This window comes from Dipodomys spectabilis, unplaced genomic scaffold (assembly GCF_019054845.1).
Source record: "Dipodomys spectabilis isolate Male_0828 unplaced genomic scaffold, ASM1905484v1 ptg000054l, whole genome shotgun sequence".
In the NCBI taxonomy this organism is placed as follows: domain Eukaryota; kingdom Metazoa; phylum Chordata; class Mammalia; order Rodentia; family Heteromyidae; genus Dipodomys; species Dipodomys spectabilis.
The window spans coordinates 40,301,993-40,314,376 of record NW_024870731.1 but is presented as its reverse complement, the minus strand read 5'-3'; the positions used below and the strand labels follow the sequence as shown (position 1 = coordinate 40,314,376).

At 39.1% G+C, this 12,384-nt stretch overlaps 1 protein-coding gene across 3 annotated transcripts in view; it reads left to right on the top strand.

The window, feature by feature from the left end:
- Nucleotides 1–12,384, top strand: part of Rad18 (RAD18 E3 ubiquitin protein ligase) — a 72,388-nt gene that overhangs the window by 24,082 nt on the left and 35,922 nt on the right. For all 3 annotated transcript variants that reach the window (XM_042679804.1, XM_042679803.1, XM_042679802.1), the window contains 3 exons: nt 1,921–2,105; nt 10,574–10,650; nt 12,163–12,223. In XM_042679804.1, the coding sequence (XP_042535738.1) occupies nt 1,921–2,105; nt 10,574–10,650; nt 12,163–12,223 (323 nt within the window). The remainder of the gene's footprint in view (nt 1–1,920; nt 2,106–10,573; nt 10,651–12,162; nt 12,224–12,384) is intronic.

The following is a 12,384-nucleotide window of genomic DNA, read 5'->3' as shown; positions in this document are numbered from 1 at the left end:
GTCCATATCATACTATGTAGATCCTTTGTAAAGCTGTTTTTTTTTTTTTGTCGGTCATGGGGCTTGAACTCTGGGCTTGGGTGCTGTTCTTGCACTCTTCAGCTCAAGGCGAGCACTCTACAGCTTGAGCCACAGCATCACTTCCGGTTTTCTAGTGGTTTATTGGAGATAAGAGTCTCATGGACTTTCCTGCCCGGGCTGGCTTTGAACTTCGACCATCAGATCTCCTCTTGAGTAGGTAGGATTAACAGGCGTGAGCTACTGGCACCTGGTTTGTTGTTTGTTGTTTTTTTAAAAATCTATTTCATTGTAAAGTAATATTAGCTTTCACCTTCGCCTTTGCTTTTCACATTTTTAAATGATTGCAATGATAATATCCATCTTGAAAACATTTACTAAGTACCTAGTTGCCCTCACAGCTGGGCGTGGCAATACACTATGGGAGTGATGATATATTCAGATGAAGTGGACTAAAACTCACTAAATGATTCCTATTTATGAAGTTGTAGTCATAGATGCATTTGGGTACCTTGAATCCCAGTGTATTTTTAATCTTTTTGTCGGTCATGAGGCTTGAACTCTGGGCCTGGACACTGTTCCTGAGCTCTTCAGCTCAAGGTGAGTGCTCTCCCACTTGAGCCACAGTGCCACTTCCAGTTTTCTGGTGGTTACAGACTTCTGCCTGGGCTGGCTTTGAACCTCGATCCTCAGATCCTCAGATCCTCAGCCTCCTGAGTAACTATGATTACAGGCAGGAGCCCATGGCTCCTGGCATCCCAGCGAATTTTAAGAAATACTGTTTATTAACTTTAGATGTGGGATAGTAGAAGGTAATACGGCTTTGTTAGTATGTAGTGTTATGCTTAAAATTATCAGTGTGCTTACTGTAAAAACAGAATGAAAAATGAAAAGCCAGTTGATGATTTTACTAATACATTTTTTGTAAGGTCTTATGTATTGATAAATGTGAATAATTATATCTGAAGATAACAAAACTCATATTTTCATCTGTGTTCCCTGAAGATAATACTACAAAAATATGTATTACCTACCTACTGGTCAACTTTGTGTGTTCTTTTTTATGGTGAGCATCAATTGGGTAAAGCTAACCATCCTAGCAGGTCTTGTAGTACTCTGCTAGTGCTTTTCAGAATGGTTGCCTAGGATTTGAGGGGCTAGTTTTTTGGGTGGATCAGAATTTTGTTCCTCCCCTTTGCTGTACTTGAACTCCCAAGCTTTGCACTCACTTGACTTTTTCACTCACAGCTGATAGACGACTACTACCTGAGTCATACCTCCCGCCTATTTTTTTTTTTTTTTTTTTGCTGGCTATTTTGGAGATGGAATCTCTTGGACTTTTTCTGCTTGGGCTGGTTTAGATCTTAGCCTCCTGAGGTATCTTAAAATTGTAAATGTGAGCCACCGGCGCCCAGCTTCAGAACATTTTTTCTAGAGAAGCTCTGTGTGATTCTTCAGTCTATAGCCTAACCCTCAGTAGCATTTGTACTTGAGTCATCTGAGGAAGCGGGGGTTTTTGAGGATTTTTGCATGGAAACTATGGACAGATTTTAGGTAAAGCATGGAATGATCCACATCTATGACCTTTCATAGTGTTTAGCCCACAATCCTTCCATAGGAGCCTTCTGAGTGTGCATCCTTAGGCCTGACCTTGTTCTGAGATTAAAATCTCCAACTTCTGGTGCTACCTGCACTACTGTTTATCCAAAGATCCTGCAGGCACCTCAGGCACCTCATGTCACTGTCATGTTTACCCATCTTTACCCACAAACTCCCTTCTCTTTCCCTGTTTATCTGAATAGTTCTTTCTGCCGGGCAGGTGTTCAAAGGTAAATTATTATTTTACATGAGAACATTTGATAATTCACAATAATCCTCACATCTTTTTTTCCCATTTTTCAGTTCTGTTCACAAAAGGAAGCCGCTGCCCAAAACGGTGTATAACTTACTCTCTGATCGTGATTTAAAGAAAAAGCTAAAGCAGCATGGATTATCTGTTCAAGGAAATAAACAGCAGCTTATTAAAAGGCACCAAGAATTTGTACACATGTACAATGCCCAGTGTGATGCTTTGCATCCTAAATCAGGTAAAGTAAGAAAACAGTGAGCCACGCTTATCCTCTGGATAAAGCAGTTCTGTGAGGCCTAGAGACCGTCAACCATAACTTCAATTTCTAGATACCATTTCAGTAAAGGAAGAGATATGCAAATATATTCCTTCAAAAGTCATCTAGAGAATACTATCGTAAGCCAGCTTTCCTGTCAACTGGTATTCCAGTCCCCAATTTCCTTCTCAGACTCAGCACTGTTGCCACCTTTTATGTATCTTTCCAGAGACAAATTTAGTGGATCTAGAGAGCCTGAGCTATGGTCTCAGGGTTTTAGCTTTATGCTAGGTGATGATGGGCAAGTCATTTGATGTCTTCAACTTCAGTTTTCTTTTTTTAATTTTAAGATTTTATTAGCTATATCAGTTATATAGAGGAGTACTTCAGTTTTCTTATTCATAAGGGTTTTCTAGCTACTTATAATGTTTTTGAGATAAATGATAAAGTACGTATTAGAGTGTATATAGCACAGTACTTTCTAGCATTTAGTAAGCATTACTATTACATTTTTACTTAAAAACATTTATCCTTGGTTATTATTGTTTCCCAAAAATGTTCACATTCTGTGTGTACTGTTTAATGGCTTGTCCTTCTATTAACATTGCCTCATTTTTAACAAAATTAAAGAAACACAGAAAAGTTTATTGTCTGGTGAGTGATCACAAAGAGAAAATGCCCTTATAACCTCAGCATTTCAGGGTTCCCATCCTCCCAACCAGTTGTGCCTCCTTGCTTGACCTCCATCTTGACTACTTGGTCTTTATGTACAAGTAAGATGTATCCATGCTTTGTGTATCATTATTATACTTTTTTATTTTTTCTTTTCTATTATTCATTTTCAACTGATACCTAAAAACATAAAAATTACACTCAGGAAGTATATGATATATGTATTTGATATATGTAGATATTGTATATGATATATGTATATATTGTACAGTGTGTATATTGTACAATATGTATGTATTGTACAGTATTTAAATTAGGTTACATATGTCTTTCAAAATTTTCTTTTTTTATTTTGTTTCTTAAAATTTTTTTAAAATTGTGATTATAAAGGTGAGATACAGAGGGGTTGCAGTTACTTAAGTTAGGTAAAGGATGTGTTTCTTTTTTGGACAATGTCATTCCTTCCCTCTTTCTCTCCTAGTTTTTCCCTCTCATCCCCATTCACAAGTTGTATGTCATTTTCATCATAATGTCTAGAGTACCACTGCTGCATTTGTCCCTCCATTTCTGTGAAAAATTTATTTCTTTCAGGTGAAAACATTAGAAATTTGAATTTTAAAACAAGTTAGATGGGACATGGCTTTTGAGACAATGAGCAATAGTCACTCATCCGAAAAAACACACACTGTTGTTGGATAAAGTTGGCAGGTTTTGAACATTTACATTTAAAAAGTAGCTTTCAAAACTGTACACAGTATGACCCAAAATGATTATGTCTAGATGGCAACATTTTGAGAAGCGTTTATTCCTGGTTTGAATATGCATTTTCCATTTTTATTTTATTTTTGCAAAGAATACACACATTGTATGTGTGTTTGTATGTATGTATGTGTATGTGTATGTATATACACATGGGCACTGTCCATGAGCTTTTTTGCCCAAGGCTAGCACTCTACCATTTGAGCCATATAGCTCTACTTGTAGTTTTTTGGCAATTAATTGGAGATCAGAGTCTCACAGATGATTACATGGGTTGTCTTCAAATTGCAATCCTAAGATTTCAGCCTCCTGAATAGCTATCTTTACAGGTGTGAGCCACTGATGCCTGGTTTATATACAGTTTTATAATGAGAAACACATTTTTTGGGGGGGCGGAGGAAAGGTACACTTGGCTTTTTGATTACCCACAAATGGTTGCTACAGATTAAAGGTACCAAAATAAAGTCAGAGTAGGTGTATCCCATCAAAAAGACTTCAAGAATTATCTACCTATGTATTAACACATATATTATTAAACAGACCAGGAGGCTAAAAACCTCAAGAATATATCTTGGATATTAAAATCTGTTTTCAGGATTGTTTACAGTCCTGTATGCAGAAATAAACACTTGAGAATGTAAATGCCTGTCTAGATTCCCAATTAAAATAACATAGGAAAAAAACTTTTTTGTGTGTGTATGTCGGTCATGGGGCTTGAACTCTGAGCCTGGGCACTGTTCCTGAACTCTTCATCTCAAGGGGACCACTCTACCACTTGAGCCACAGTGGCACTTCCGGTTTTCTGGTGGTTAATTGGAGGTAAGACTGACTTTCCTGCCCGGGCTGACTTTGAATTGTATCAGATCTCAGCCTCCTAAATAGCTAAGAATAAAGTCGTGAGCCACTGGCGCCTGTTGAAAAAACAATTTTAAAAGGAATTTCCAGGAAAAACAATTTTAAAAGGAATTTCCAGAAGCCCTGTGACTTCAAAATCAAATGAAGGAGCAAATTATTTCATGAAAAAGACGTCTGAAAGCACAAAGCCGGCTGCTGCTCTTGCCTTGTTCTGTAGACCCTACAGTTGAAGTCTTCTACTGTGGCTTAGTCTAGTTTTCCCATTAAGTATAATGAACGATTTGCACTAACTAGTGACTATCCGTCAGCTTTCTCAGTGACATTTGAACTATAATTACAGGGTCTATAAGCAATTTAATTTCCAAGGGAAATTAAAACCACAAATGCAAGGAGCTAGTATTTACTTTGCATTTGCTTCACCATGCACGCCTTAATATATACAGGGGAAAAAAGACAAAAAAACTGTGAAACATTTTTGTTTCATAATCAAATTTTCCCCAGCAAAATGTGCAGTTCATTGAGCAGATTCATTTTACCTAATTTCAGTGTACTAACTTAACGTTTGCAAGTGATTCATAAGTTAAAATTGATTACACAAGCCACTGTATTAGACAGGTTCGAGTACATGCCAGTCAAAGGTGACCCCTAAGATTGATGTTACTATGTTCTTTCCATTTTATTCTCGTAAAAAAAATAGGTTCATTGTAAGTTCTCCAGAAACGTGTGTCATATTTAAAATTACCCATTTGTCAGTATCAAAAGGTAATGACCGAGTTGACCCCGTTGGTCTTCAAACTATTGCCAATCTAATGCTACCAAAAGGCCGTGTTTCTCCCGGGAGCTGGTGCCTGTAATCCCGGCCACCGACAGATCTGGGGGCCGCCACGCGAAGCCAGCCCGGACGGGAGAGGCCTTGATCTCCAGCTAGCCGCCAGAAAGGCCAAGGGACAGTGCCGGCCCCGAGTTCAAGCCCCAGGACCGCTGCCCGCTCCGCGCCCCGCCACGTGTGCCACCGAGCGGCCCGCGCAGCCCGCTGGACGTCCCGGAGCGTCTCCATCGCGAGACGGTTGGGGGGGGGGGGGGAAAGCCCGCAGGCCGCGCCCGGGCCCGGGCGGGGACACGGGAGGAGCCTGCCCCTCTGAGCTCGGTGGCTGTGTTGTCAGGGCGATCGTGCCATGGGTCGCCCCGCGCCCCCGCCCGGTGGCTTCCCGGCTGTGCCGGAAGTGCCGGCCTTGGGCGCCGGGGGTGCAAGTGCGCAGGCGCTGGGCGGCGCCGGGCTCCGTTTTCTCCTTGTTTTTTCAGTGCATTAATCCGTAACGCACGTGATCGTGCCTTAGCCCGTTCCGTGGTTGGCCTCCACGTTTTCCCGTTCCGCTGCCGTGGACAGTCTTGTACGTATGTGTGTGTGAGAGTGTGTGCGCGCGTGTGCGCACGCGGCGTGGAGAGCCTCGAGCGGGGTTCCTCGAGGGGACCTGCAGCCGGCCGGCCCTCGTGGACGTCGTTCACCAGCACGTTCGCTCCACGTCCTTGGCAGTGCCGCGCCGGGGCGCCAGCCTATCCGCCGTTCTGCGCCATGAGGATAGTAACTTCGAACGATTATCCTGTTCTCTCCCTCTCTCTCTCTCTCTCCCTCTCCCTCTCCCTTTCCCTCTTTCCCTCTCTGTCTCTCTCTCTGCTGGAAATATGTAAAAAAAAGTTGTCTATCCGTACACATATAAAAAACATTCTGCATTTATATATTAATCTGCATATCTCATTCTGCTTAGTCTATGGAGATTTCTATTTCATGGAATGAATTATTGTCCTGTAGATTTGCAAAATGAAGCTTATTCCATAAGTATTTCATTTTGTATTTCCTAAGGAAAGAATATTCTCTTTCATTGCCACAGTACAGTTAGCAATTTCAGTGGCTTTAACCTAGTTAGAATATTAAATCTATCATCTCTATTCCAGTTTCATCAGCGGACCCCAGTCCCTGATCCAGTTTTGTATCATATATTGCGTTTAGTCATATTAGCTTTTCCATCTTTTTCTGCTTACAGCTTTGTCTCTAAACTGAAGACAAGGCAGTAGACCTTGTTTCCTGATTGGGTATTTCCTGTCTGGCTCTGACCTAGTGTTTCCTTGAAATCATATCCGGGTTACACATTCCTGGCCAGAGTAGTATACGCTCTGGCCTCAGCCTTCCAGGCCTTCACTGTGTTAGTGTCGCCATCATATTCATATCCCTTAATAACCAATTATACAGTGTTAAAGTGTGCCTATTAATACCAGTCCATAGGCACATTTTAACACAGTAACTCATAACTCATTAAAATTTCACTTTTATATTTAATATCCTTTGAGAACTTTTACTTGAGCTAATCTTTTCCTTGAGAGTCAGCATTCTATTCACACTTGCCAGTTAGTCCCTGTCATGATTCTGAAAACAGTCCTCCCTTCTATGATGTCCCCTCCCCCCACTTATTTGTTAATTGAATCTCATAGATAGGGAAGGATCCACAGATTTCTAACACATGCCACTCCTATTTATTTTGGTGTTTGTATTTTTCCAGTAGGAGCATCTTCATCCTGACTACTTGTTCTGACATGTTGTGTTCCCCTGCCCTTACTTTTGTTACCATTTTCTTATTTCTGGCATAATGAAATAGTGCAGGCTAGTCTTGTTCTTTACCACATTATGTGTTGTTTCCCCTCATCCCTGATAGCATTCATTGCACTGAAGCCTATTGTGTCTTACAGCTCCTCCAGGTTTCTTTGCATTAGTGTTTACACAGTGCATCCTCCAACATCTCTTATTTTTAACCTGCCTTTTCATTTACAATAGTATTATTTTTTATAGTAAATAGCTTGGTTTTCATCTTTCAAAATTCAATCTGTTTTTTTTCCCCCCTTTTTTGTGTTGGTCCTGGGGCTTGAACTCAGATTGAGACCCTGCCCCCGTACTTGTACTTAAGTATAACACTCTACCACTTGAACCACAGCTCTACTTCCAGTTCTTTGGTGATTAATTGGAGATAAGAGTCTCATGGACTTTCTTGCCCAGGCTGACTGTGAACCACAATCCTCAGATCTCAATCTCCTGAGTAGCTAGAATTACAGGTGTGAGTATTCGACTGTTGGTGGTTGTTTTTTCTTAATTTCTTTTTGGCCATTTACATTTAATGTAATTTTGGAATATCCTGGTATACTTAGGCATTTCTCTGAGGACCTCTGATTCTTTAAATTGATGAAAGTGAGATCACAACTAGCTACTTGTCTAGAATCCTTGTTGAAGTCTTTCTAGGCTCTTTGGGCAGCTTAGTATTCTAAATAGCAGAGACAGGCTCATATCGTGGATGTGGATGCAAATGCATCCTGTATGTCTGTTTATGGGTGAATCTATTTGTACTGATATAGTTTAGAGGTCATAAATATATAATACACCAGTTGTGTTTATTTTAATCCCTGAAGGCTTCTTTCTCTTATTCTGTTTGTGCTTTTCTTTCTTTCCTTTCTTCCTTTCCTTCTTTCTTTTTCTCTCTCTTTCTCTCTCTCTCTCTCTCTTTCTTTCTTTCTATCAGGATTCTCACTGCAAATAGGATCAGCATGGTAATTGTTCATATAGTTTTATAATTGTTCCACCTTACTCTACTGCCGCCTTACAAAATAGGCCCGTGAAGAGTTCAGGACTGATTTTAGTTCTGTCTCCCCAGCATTCTGTGTATGCAGCCATGACCTTCAGTGAGGGTGTGTCTCTTAAGTTTTCTTGCTTCTCTCAAGTCTGTATGTGTTATTTATTTGATACACAGTTAGTTGGCTTTGTCTCACTTTGCTTCTAGTTCTTGTGTTGTTTTCTTTTCCCTTTGTAACAGTTTGAACTCAGGGCCTGGGCACTGTCCCTGAGCTTTTTCACTCAAGGGTAGCACTCTACCACTTTGAGTCACAGCACCACTTCTGGTTTTCTGGTATTTAAATGGAGTTAAGAGTCTAATGGACTTTCCTGCCTAGGATGACTTTGAACTGCGATCCTCAAATCTCAGCCTCCTGAGTAGCTAGGATTATAGACATGAGCCACTGGTGCCTGGCTAAAAATAACTTAAAAATTTTTAATGGTTATTTTAAAAATTCTATTAATTTTATTTATTGTTTATGCAGTATTAGAAAACAAACCCAGGGCCTCGTGCATGCTTAACAAGTACTCTACCACTAAGCTACATTCCCAGCCTAAGGGTAACTTTTTTTTCTTTCTTCTGGTCCTGGGACTTGAACTTGGGCTCTGTACCAGAGCTTCTTTTGCTCAAGGCTAGCACTCTACTACTTGAGCCACAGTGCGGCTTCCAGCTTTTTCTGAGTGTTTTGCTGGAGCTAAGAGTCTCAGGAACTTTCCTGCCCAGATTGGCTTCCAACTGTTATCCTCAGATCTCAGCCTCCTGAGTACCTAGGATTATAGGTGTGAGCCAGCTCCTGGCTAAACCTACCTTTAAACTACTGAAAATATGTATTTTAGTAATGCATTAATCACCCTCTAGAAATACTATACATGGTAGCACATTTTACTCTTGATCCAAAGTATTTCTGGTTACTCTTCCACCATTTTATTTTATGATAGTGACTAACATTTTTGTCAGCTAATTGTAACAAATGATAATATTGGAACTTACCAGTATCTTGGTCCATCTTTCTTTTGTGCACTGCCTGCTATTCATGATAACACACCCTCCCCCTTACCTCCCTGTCCCTACCTGTACCCTTTGCAGACACTTCCGCTCATACCACCTCACCACATCCCCATTCCTACCTGTCATTCCTTAGGTTTCAGGCTAGTTGGTTGTTCTGTGGGTTTAGTTCTCTGGGTTCAAGAAAAAATTAAGGTTCTGTAGATTGTCCAACTTTTTCTTGTTATTGGGCTGAGAGTTCCACTATTTTCTTCTTTCTGTGTCCTCAACAGACTCAGTCATTTCCCTGAAAATGACTTAAATCCCTAAATTGTACCTAATTCTAATATAATTTTCTTAGTACTGTGGAGGAGAGAATGCCAGATGTTCTCTATCTGGAACAGTGCTTTTGTTACTGGATTAGACAGAATGCCAACGGTCCCTGTGCTTTCCTGTTTACCTTGATGCAGTCAGTTTGGAAAGGAGAGAAGTACTGGCACTTGGGCATGCAGAAGAGACATTGTTTCTAATATTAGGGTGGCAAAAAGTACCTCTCAGGACTTGAAAACAATACTTTATTAAATCCAGGCTATTGCATTCTTCAGTGTGGGTTAAGAAAGAAAACTTTAATAGGGATTATTGTAAGCATATATAGCAAAGTGTATACTGATGTTCCCCAAATACTTATCTTAATTATCAAGGCTGCATAATATTTCCTGCCTACTACTTCTAACGCTTGTTCTGAAGCATATTTGACTTAGTATCCTTTTATATACAAGCATGTAAAGGATTATACATTCTTTATACACAGTATGTACTTTTTTTGTTTTCTTTTTTGAGCCAGAGTGTTGCTGTGTTGTTGTATAGTTCAGGCTGCTCTTAAACTTGTGATCCTCCTATTTCAGACCCCCAAATGCTAAGATGATCTGCTGAACCATAAGTACTTCTGTTGAATAGACTAGGTGTAGGTGCTAAAGATAGCATTTGCAAGTTTTGCACTATTTGTATTCCAAGACCTCTGATTGTGATTGGTAACTATGCACAGAAAGATTGGGGGTGAGGGGAGCAAGGGTATTTATTTCCCTTGGAATCTATAGACATTGGTATCTATAGACCTTTCTCCTTGAAAGATCTGTTTCATTTAGTACATTGAAGTTTGAGGAGATAGCCCATAATATTGAACTTACACTCACAAATTCATTTTTATTATTGTTCTGACCTATTCAGAAGCGAAGGCAAAATTACTTGACTTCTGCTTATTTTGAATTGTGTTCATGTGTAAGAATTTAGTGTTTTTTGAACACTAAATTTTGAATTGTGTTCATGTGTAAGAATTTAGTGTTTTCACTCATTGTTTTAAAGCTTGTTACTTAAAAATTATATTAAATGATACAGAAAAATTACAAAAATAGAATAGGAAGTTCATATATACTATCACCCATTTTCCTTTGCTGTTAACAACTTATGTAAGCAGGGTACAATGACGAAAAAGTAGTTAACCATGATTGTATGTTCTTATTTCAACAGCTGCTGAAATAGCCCAAGAACTTGAAAACATGGAGAAGACTAGGATGCGCCTTGAAGCAAGTAAACTCAACGAGAGTGTATGTTGAGGGGGCTCTTCCAGTGTCTGGGTAGAAATGAAGGAAAATTTAAAGCCAGCTATATTAAGTTGGTTTAGTAAGGAATGTACTAGAACACATTTCTCTGTGGAGTAGTATGGTTTACTTGCAGCTCATCTTTGGTACAGTATTTGTTCATATTTGTCAGACTTATAGAACAAAATATAATCCAAACTACAGAGTGATTATGGGTTAGAGTTGCATAGAAAAAGCTTGTGCTTTTGTATCAGGGAGCTTTGAAGTTGGCCCTTTCTCTGCTCATTGCATTTGATACATAATCTCTGTGACCCCCTCAAGTCTTCATCTGTATAAATATGGGGCTGAATCGTGTGACTGCTAAGATCCTCTGTAAGCTGGGGCAGTTCTGTAATTCTCAATTAATTATGCTTATGGATATATTAAGTACTTGTAAGAGTTTGTGAGGATCAGAGTTTCTGTTGAGCTGTTCAGGGAATCAGAAATACAACGTTCTTCATGCATACCTTTCTCTAGCTTTGTGGCCCAAAATTTCAGGAAAGGAGTTCCCAAACTAAAACAGCCATTGTGTTCTATGATACTGGAGGAAGCATTTTCTGCCTTCCCAATTAGATTTTATTCTAGGCCTCTGTTAATGTGTTTGTAAAGAAAGTAATGACCTCAGGGAAGTAGATTTATAACCAGCAAGTGGAAAAAATGGGATTTCCATTGACTTTATTATTACCTATGTTCTAACTGTAACATGGTAACTGCAAAGTGGCCTGCAAATAAACTGCTGGTCTTTTCAGGTCTGCAACTGAAGAAAGCAGCATTAGAAATTTGCCATGTATTATATTATTGTCTTGTATTATTACATTTTCTTTCTATATAACTTTTTCACTATGACTTAGAGGATTTAGGTAGAAAGGAGAGGAAGACAAGATGTGCTTCATTAATGGTTAATGTCTTCAGTTTTGTTCCTAGTATTGTTGCATAAATGGATGTGGGAAATGAAATTGAAAACAGGAAATTTAATGGATTGTTTTGTTAATACTTCATGTATTATAATGGCATGAAAAAATTATTATTTTTTTGTTCCGGTCTTGGGGTTTCAACACAGGGCCTGTGTTCTCTACCTGAACTTTTTTTGCTCAAAGCTGGTGCTCTGCCACTGGAGACACAGAGCTCCATTTCTGGCTTTTGGTTAATTGGAGGTAAGAGTCTCACAGACTTTCCTGCTTGGACTAGCTTTGAACTGCGATCCTCAGAGCTCAGCCTCCTGAGTAGCTAGGATTATAACCAGCTCAACAGTCAGTATTATTACATTTTTTATTGATGAAAAAAAATCAGTAAAAGTGTAGTTTGATCATCAAAAGCAGCACCTAGGAATTATCTTTTCTAGTTGTATATAAAATAGAGATAAGAGATTATTTTTTCCATTTTAAGCATCTGCTTTTGATATCTTCAAAGCGTATATTATTTCATTTTTATTATTCAGATAGAGTTTTAAATGTCTTTCTTGATTATTATTATTTTTAGATGATGGTTTTTACAAAGGACCAAACAGAAAGTGAAATAGATGAAATTCACAGTAAATACCGTAAGTTGCACATTTGCTTTTATTAGCAAAGAATTTGGGTTGCTGTTTGGTATCTTAATTTTTAAAACTATTTTATATTGATATTTGATACAAACTCATGTTAATATTGCCTCAGAGACTGAATATGAGTTGCGTGTTTACTCAGACTTCTTTTTGTACTG